This window comes from Physcomitrium patens, chromosome 16 (genome assembly GCF_059467195.1).
Source record: "Physcomitrium patens ecotype Gransden chromosome 16, ASM5946719v1, whole genome shotgun sequence".
Taxonomy (NCBI): Eukaryota; Viridiplantae; Streptophyta; class Bryopsida; order Funariales; family Funariaceae; genus Physcomitrium; species Physcomitrium patens.
The window spans coordinates 2,173,112-2,182,303 of NC_143425.1; the positions used below are offsets into that span (position 1 = coordinate 2,173,112).

At 37.8% G+C, this 9,192-nt stretch overlaps 1 protein-coding gene across 6 annotated transcripts; it reads right to left on the minus strand.

Moving 5' to 3' along the window:
• Positions 1–778: 778 nt before the first annotated feature.
• Positions 779–7,000, minus strand: LOC112293790 (uncharacterized). Of its 6 annotated transcripts, none has more exons than XM_024543632.3 (11): positions 6,056–7,000; positions 5,255–5,507; positions 4,808–4,957; positions 4,340–4,507; positions 3,974–4,132; positions 3,582–3,734; positions 3,266–3,427; positions 2,906–3,043; positions 2,377–2,560; positions 1,658–2,135; positions 779–1,231 (listed from the first exon to the last, which is right to left on the minus strand). In XM_024543632.3, the coding sequence occupies exons 2-10, from the start codon at positions 5,460–5,462 to the stop codon at positions 1,673–1,675; spliced, it is 1,785 nt and encodes a 594-aa protein (XP_024399400.1). In that variant the 5' UTR covers positions 5,463–5,507; positions 6,056–7,000; the 3' UTR covers positions 779–1,231; positions 1,658–1,672. The 6 variants fall into 6 exon arrangements, with proteins under 6 accessions (XP_024399400.1, XP_024399398.1, XP_024399399.1 ...); XM_024543630.2 differs by having other exon boundaries at positions 6,770–6,979; XM_024543631.3 differs by having other exon boundaries at positions 6,642–6,777.
• Positions 7,001–9,192: the final 2,192 nt, after the last annotated feature.

Genomic DNA, 9,192 nt, shown 5'->3' on the forward strand with positions numbered 1-9,192 from the left:
AGAAATTAACAAATTATTTGAATAAAAAGAATCATACGTTAATAAAAATATTGATTATTATCAATTGAAATTTGACTTGTTATTTGCATAAATACTCAAAGTTATGTTTTGATAGAGCAATGTCTAATGTTTTTAAAAAGTAGTTCGTTTTTTAATAATTTCTCAAAAATTCATACTTTGGAGATGGAGAACTCTATGTGAACTTCACTCACACTTTAAAAACACCTACAACTTAATAAACATCTTCATATGAACTATTCATCTGCTCTTTTCTTTCAAAAACATTTTCAAATGAACTCAACATAAACTCCATTTGAAGTCAATACTAGCTCCTTTCTAATAAGAGAGATTATGTATATCCTTTCTTTAAAGATTAAAGAAAGAATATACATAATGTGTCCAGCACAATACCCATCCTCCATTGTGAGGAGGATTTCAAAATGTCTCCTACATCAGAAACTAAGAAATGACATTCTGTAAAAAAAATAGTATGAAGTTACAGAATGACATTAATTCAGGGTCACTGCATCATAGTGCACATGCAACAACCCACCAAACCCACAGTAGATCATGTCTTGGGTCTGAATCAGACCATTTACATGTTTCATGGTCACTCAACAGCGATAAAATTCATACGAGCGATTTGATGAACACAGGATCTAAGCTTTGACAGCTGTAACACGACAGATTTGGACTGAATAAAACACTAACTTGTTGGCAAGACATTTCAGCATGATCAGCCTCATTCAAACCACGACAGGGCTGGCTCACACCGACCTAGAAAAGTTAAACTATTTCGATTGAGTTGCTGCGTCTCCCAGAACATAACAAACGCAGCAGTTCTTAAAAATGTGCATGTACAAAGAGGTCTTTGAATGAGCTCGTTGTCACTAGCAAACGGCCATCATTGAAACAAGAATTAAGTTGATAGCACTTTCACAAGTCGTAAAATCCAGTAACTATTCAGCATCAACTGTTCAGTTCCGAATTCGCTCAGATCTAGATGGACGATGCTTGCAAACATGCCCCAACGTTCTTTGCCATGCGTGGCGTATAAACTTTCCTAAGGCATATGCCATCATTTTTCCACCGAATCAGATCTCATGTAGGCTTCAGGCCGAAAATGGGATCGCTAGAGTCCGCGCATCCAATTGCAGAGTAATCACTAACATATAGTATGGCAAAACACTGAAGGCAACTCAGCACCGATACAGTTACATGCTCCACTTCGCTACATCACACAAACGACAACGCATTAGACGCCATAGTTTCACGAAGCAGCTTAAAAATAGGGACAAAGAAGCGCTCATGATGTATGAAAGGCGTAGCAATTGACAAAGTTTCGGCCATTGCTATGCTTTTGACTCATTAACCAAGAACGTCTTCGGTAACATATTAGTTAATAGGAATTTCTTGGGCTCAAGAAATATTAATCTCGAGATTAAAATGGGCAAAATACGTTTTGGTTGTTTTCGTTATGAAGTCTTTCTCTAATCCATGGAAAAATGAGAAATTCTTAGATTATTGAACAAACTACTACGCTAATCAAGCAGCGCAATGGATTAAGTAGCTGAATTTTACGAAATCCTGAAACCGAGATAAGACAATCGTGCAAAGCGTCAGTAGAAATGAAAGCCCAACAAGAAGATTAACTTACAACGTAAATCTGAAACTACTCAGTTGAGGTTGTTGGAACCCCAGATACACCAGCCACAGGTTGCAATGTAGGTTGCAATGTAGGTGTCGGCTCCATTGGGGTTTGTGATATTTCTTCAGAAGCTACTTGAGGAGCTGATTGGGGAGCTTCTTGAGGAATTGATTGGGGAGCTTCTTGAGGAATTGATTGGGGAGCTTCTTGAGGAATTGATTGCGGAACTGCTTGAGGAGCTGATTGGGGAACTGATTGCGGAACCGCTTGGGGAGCTGATTGAGGAACTGAAGGAGAAACGAAATGGGGAGCTGCCTGAGGAACTGCTTGAGACGCTGCTTGAGGAACTGCTTGAAGAACTGCCCGTGGTGCTGCTTGAGGTGCTTCGGCACGTTTAGCTTGCTGCTTCGCGATACGGGCTTGTTTTCTCATTTGCCTACGAAGTTCACGCTCCTTGGAAAGAGCAGCTTCTTCAGCTGCTTTCTTCCTGCATTTGAAAAGTAAAGCCAGAACATGATCAAGGGAATATGAGAAACCCCATCAAAATGCTCAATCTGAAAAGGACGGAACATTAAATACCTCAAACAAATTTGACAACAAATAAAAATACTCGAAATAATCTGTTTTACCACTAAAATATTAAGTATTTAACCAACAGAAGTAGAGTAATTCTTCTTAGATAACATTTATAGTGGCATATACAAACGCAAAAGGTGAGTATATCAAACCTAGCTATGTAGTCGTGAGCTGCATGAGCAAACCCAGGTTTGTAAGAGAAGAGGAGCCCGCGCAGAGGCTTGTTATCAATGTTTGCTTCAATAGTGAACCCGTAATGAAAGATATCTGTGATCTTGGCTTCAAAGATGCGCTCAGCCACCGGAACAACATCATACATCCCATACATGCTTGAACCTGCAAATGGTCTCCAGCACAGCTTCATTTAATTCTTCAAATCAAAATCGGATGTCTAATACCATCAAGTAAACAAGTTTCTTCTCTAGGCACTACATTAACCCATGAGCTCATGTTTTCAGAGAATATTTAGTGTATGACTGACTAGAAAATCACTCGGATGCAGTTGACGACAGTTCAAATTGCACCAAAAGCTTCATATAAGTTAAACTTGGACACGCTAACCTTGTATTAAAGTATCAATTTTAAAGCTCTTCTGTCCTACGTACATGTAAGGAATTAGAATAAATAGAACAAACAAACAAATAAACAAAAGAAAAAAAGCAGATGGGACAGTTCACTAACCCACTGCAGATACTACGGGTGAGCCATGATCTTCCGGTCCACTAAGTCCATCACCACCTTGACGCTTCCTCTTCAATTCCTTTCTCAGTGATAACTTCTCTCTCCTTGGTTCAGAATGTGTCTTCTCTGCTTTCATCTCTGTCAGCAGATACAGAAACATAAGAGACTTGTTTACTTGATGGTATTAGACATGTTTACTTGATGGTTTACAGAAACACTGGAGCACTGTTCTGAAATAAAAGAACGAATAATTTGGGGATGGTAACGTCATCACAAAAGCCTCGACCTTAATACCCAATACAATTATAGAGCCTTCATGTGTTTATAGAAGAGTGTTGTCCAAGTTAGCCAGACGAGTACCTGTGTCCAAGTAATACATATCATCCAACGCTTCCAAGTTTTCATTACAACCACCAATGAATAGAAGAATACCCCTCTCTGCATCTACCACGTCTCCAGCCAGAGAAAAGCGTGGAGAAGGGCCAACTCCGCTGGTTATAGCTTTTGTCCACACACCATTATCTGTGCATCAGCAATAAATACCAGCTTATAAGACCCAAGAGGTGAGATTAAGAAAAACCTAACGTTTTCAATATGCAAATGATGAGCTACCAATCACTGCAGGCAGAGTACTCAATGATGAGAGTTGTACATTATTGTTAAAAGAAGAACTTACCAACGTTGAGGACGTGAAGATCGTCAAAAAGTTTTCGATCATCTGTAAATCCTCCAAAAACAAACAGGTACTTTCGAAGAGCCACAGTGGTGTGCCCAGCTCGAGGAATTATCTTCTGTCCACTTGTTCTCAACTCTCTCCAAACAAACGTGTCTACAAAGTGATACACCACACAAAATGATAGAACACTATAAGTCCAGAAGAGGGTAAAAAACTGAGGTTCTACAAAATAAAAATGAGTGCTAATAAAAGGACGACAAAACCAGACAGCTGAAACCAAACAACTCCTTCAAAAATATTCAAAAAGAAAAATAACAGTCATGCTGAAAACGACTGCAACGTTACAGCAGCTTGGAAAGAGTTAAACAAGACATGAATTTAAAAGTGCTCACCCGTGTCTAAAATATAAATATCTGACAAAAACGAATTCAGTGAATCCTCGCCTCCAAGGATTATGAGTTTGTTGTTCCAGGAAGACATTGAATGGCTGTCCCTTGCAGCTGGGTGACTCCCTGAGGTTGATACCTTTACCCAATGATGCGGCACATGTGCTGCTCACAGCCACGACGGAACTACACTTAAAATGTAATAAGAAGGCAGCAACGAGTAAAAAAATTCAAGAATATTTTAAAGACTAGTCTCCGCACCGACCTCATAGAGTATCGGTCCAAGCGTCGCACCACATGACGAGAGGATGGGGCATTAACAAACTTAACAGCAAAATCTTACGACGAAAACCAGTGAAAGAATTGTAATACCTGTCTCCAAATAGTGCAGGTCATTGAAGTAAGAGTCATCTGAACCATCGTTCGCTTTCCCACATCCACCAAAAATATACATGCGGGTTCCAATTACGGCTGCACTATGTCCCTCACGAGCAGATGGGGCATCCCCTGTGGTTTGGGGCACAGACCATGTGTTGGTGACTGTGCCCAGCAAATTCACCATAAAAGAATAAGAGTTATTCAACAACTACATAATTGAAAACTTGTCCTCAATAATCCAATACAACCAGGAAAAAAGCATGAATTCACTAGGTATTTAAAAAAACATGATTCAGGAAGGTAAAGCACAGAAACCAGATTAAGTTCATAACTATGACCTCTTCGACCCTGCTAAGAAACCGACTCAAGCAATATCCACAACATTCTCCTCATATCACTCAGTTGGACAAGATTCTTCATGTAAATCACATATAAGAAGGCCTGATGTGGTCGAAGGACTACCTGTGTCCAGAACATGAATGTCTGCCAGCGGACTTGAACCATCAGTACCACCATAAACATAGAGGCTGTTCCCCAAGGTTACACACGTATGGCTATCACGAGGAGTTGGAGGATGGCCCTTGATATTTGGTTTGCTCCATGTTTGCTTCACTGCACCATTGAATACATAGATTTGTTACGACAACCATAAAGCAGAAGTCCAGGTATTTCTTTTTATATAAAGGAGTCGAGATCCAGTCTACATAAAAACCTATAGAAGAGATATGTTAAAGAATCATTAGGAACTCATTCATGCATTGGAAACTGCACTGGAAACCAGTAAGTACAGAAATGAGCTCTGCAAACTTTATAAGATTCCATAACCTCTAACTAAACATATGCTGTCTCATGTTTACAAAATCAGTGAAATGTGGACTTTGAAGAAATCAAGTGAACCGAACATTATACCAGAATCAAAAACATAAATGTCCTGCGTTTGGCAATCATCCTTTCCATATCCACCAAATACATACAGATAGCGGCCATTCTTGACTGTATTTGCTGTGTGACCCCACTTTTTTCCGGGCCCAGCGGTGCCACCTTTGCGACCAGGTGACTTCTTCCCCTCAATAATGTCCTTCGGTTTGTACTTCACTTTCACTCGCTCCCACTTCATGGTGGAAGGAATCGTCCTGCGCTGTGACTCGGCACTGAGAGGTTACTGCAAGAAAATCACGACTAAATATTAGGAATGAGGTTGTTAGTTCCAAACGATAATTGAATGGCAATTGCACAAGCACAGACTCTGCTTCTGAACAATTTCTGGGTTCTGAAAAAGGCATTCTAAGAGACGTTCACAAAAGAGTTTTAAAAGTCCTGTAAAAACAACTCCTACGCGTAGAAAAGATGTCTAACTAAAATTTACTCCACTATAAGTAAAGAAACATACGAAAAATGTGAAGGAAAGAAGTGAAAATGACTACATTGACAGAATGTCATACAAATTAAGCGCTTATAAACTTCACAAGAGCTCATAAAATTCTTTAACATGAAATGCTGGCATTAAAAACGGAGCAGCTCCATCTAGATCGTCAAAAGCGTTGGTACGCCAAGCACCAAAATAAAAGCCATTTTTCAAAAATATCGTTCAGTACTACCAGATGCGGAGACTACGTAGAAACTGTAGAAGGAATCAATTAAGACAACATAGAACTTAAAACAGAGACATCACAATGGCACAAAAACATATATAAGTCTAAACTTTCATACCTCCTCGCATGTTACTTGAGACACTGAACTGTATCACTAGTCAAAAGCAGAAATGCGAACGATATCCTACCAGGGTAGAAAAAGCCCCTTGATATAATAAACACGACAGGAAAGTCAAGCTCGAGAAGAATGAAAAGCACAAGCACATGCATTAACCACAAAAAAAGATTTCTGAAGAAGAGTTGGGGGGGGGGGGAGGGGGTCAGCAACATAGACAGAAAGCTCGGGGATTCGCCTCAACTGAGAAATTCCAATCATTACTAAACCCTCCAAAAATCAGACCCGATTGATGTCGCCGCGAAACTCATAAAAAAACACTACGTGGATGTGAAAGAAGTTTTGCACTAATTTTCCCAACGATCTTTACAAACCTACCGCAAAACCTTCAGAACGCAACCAGATGTCTAATCGACAACACAAGGAGCCATTCAACCATTCGACCAACAGCTAAACCGAAAGAAATCCAGTTTATTTTAAGAAACCCTGAAGGCACCCTCTCAAAACCCCGTGGCCAAACCCAAACCACTCCCGAACCCCACCCGCAACCTCCCCAGCGAACTCCGCCCAACCCCTTCCCACGTCGTACCCGAAATGCAACTTCCGTTCAAATAAAAATCCAGCAAATTCACCGAAACGCAGAAAGGGGCGAAGGCGAAACCAGTTGCCATGCAAGGTTTGAAAGAGATGAAGGAGGGGGAGCGATGACAGACTTACGAGAATGCGAGCGAATGGATGAGACACAGAGAAAGAGAAGGGGAAAAAAACCAACACAGCACAGGGTTTAATCTCAACGGTTGGTTGACGGTGAGGGACAGGGAGCAGCAGCAGTGTAAGAAATCATCGCAACGTTTACAAACAAACCCCAGCGACAGCCCGCTTCAGTGACACCTCGAAGCGGGGAAAAAAAAAAACAAACAAACAAACGAAAAACAAACGAAAAATAAACGCAAAAAGCATATTGGCGAAGGGGGAGCGGCGTCGCGTGTTTCCCCGCGGCCACCCCTACGAACGCGGGGCGAAATTCGATAACCCCGCCAAGTCCCACGGTTTTATGACCCCCTACGGTATTGGGTATGACCGTGTGGGTGTGGGACTCCAAGACCGACTCCTCCGCCACTCGTGGTTCACAACATTCGAACTGATGTTCACAACGTTCAAATGAATCTTACTCTTTTGAACACTTCGGACGCCATGGTCAAGTTCCTGTAGTCTATTTTTATTTATATACTAATTAAATAGTTAAGCGTAGAGGTGCTTCTACATAATTTAGTAGAACAGAAGAGGATACAAATTAGAACGACAGCAGGATCTCAGAATGTTTATACATAAGTTTGAATCATTTTTCTTTACTTTAACATGATAAACTAAATAAGTTTAAAAAAAAATTCAAATTATTATATTGTAATATCACATACTTATACACTAAACTGAATAAAAGAATCAAAATAATGACAAATTTTTAAATCAAAATAATGACAAATTTTTAAATCAAACAAATGACAGTTCAAAAAAGATAGAAAGAAATAAATACTCGGTTTTATTTAAATCATTTATAAATCTACGAAGATTGATGAAATTATGAAAAAAAAAAAAAAAAAAAAAGTATATATGTACGTATACACACATAGTGACCTTTTTTGAAACTTCATGTAAGTATTTCATTCAGTATTTCGTTAATTTTGGAACTTAGTGCCAAAAATGATGATTTCAAAATACGATATTCTGGTACTCAAAAAATTCATCATCCTACAATTTTTTCCCACATATTTTGGTGTTCCTTGAAACAAATTGAGATGTGTTTACCCATGTTACAATTAATTTAAGTTTAAAATAAATAAATTTAGTCATCCAACTTTTAACGTTAAAAGTCCCGTTACTAAAGGAGAGTCAAGTTAATGTTAACCTGTTGGCATGGAATCAATCGTGACAAATTAAAATTATATATATGTCAGATGTGGTGGGCACTTGATAAATTGTTCCCCATTGGGGTTCCAATTGGGGTTTCAACTATGCTATGAGGAGTTTTTTCCGCAGGGAACGCTGATCCAATGTAGAGAACGTTATCTGCAGTGGTAGGGGCTTTCGTGGTGGGTCGCAAGGGTCGGCAAGGCCACTGCATGGGCTTCATTTGCCTACGTGTCCAAAAAAAAAAAAGTTTGTGTGTGTCAGTTTATTTTGTTTGAATGAATTTATCCAGATTCCGTATATTCATGATGTATATATAAACACCAATACATTTTATTTTAATTGAATCTATTCTTTGGTATTCATTTAAAAGAAGAAAAAAAGATCAGAGAATAGTGGTTATTGAGATTATTTTCTTAAAATCGGTTTCATGGTCTAAATCATATGGATCTTTTAATCTTCTAGAATGCTACATTTTAGGAATATAATTAATTAATTAATTAAATCTGCAATATATGAGAATTTTGGCAGTCAATATTTGGAAAAGAAGAAAATAGATTTGATACATCAGATCAAAAGTGTCTTCTCATATTTTTTTTACACTTATTTATTTATTTATTATATCACATATAGTATATCTTGTACATTTTTTAAGGCATGTAAAAATAATTTATATATATATAATAATAATAATAACAATTTTTATGTAATATAATATAAAATAATTCAATAACCATTATTGTAACCATTATTATATTTTTATTATATTATTAATAATTCAATAACCATTATTATATTTTTATTTTCACCGACTATGTTCCAATGAAATAATATAATATATCTATTACCTAATATTTGATACAATTTTTACAATTTATCATTTAATAACATGCAGGTTCTAAAAATGTGGTTTCTACTACAAATATTTTTTTAGAGCCAAATATTGCATCAAAACTTGTACAATACAAAGGTACCATAATGCATTGCAAAGAATGCTTGTGGCTATTGCAACTTTGGCATACACACTACGTCAAAGGACTTCCAAACTTCCACTAAAACATTTCATCCATGCTAAAGTGTAAAAAAAATATAAGAAGACACTTTTGATCTGATGTATCAAATCTATTTTCTTCTTTTCCAAATATTGACTACCACAAAAATATTTCTTTTTCTATGTCTTCTAATCATTTATAAAATAAGAATCTAGTTATCTACACCTTTTTGTTACTCCA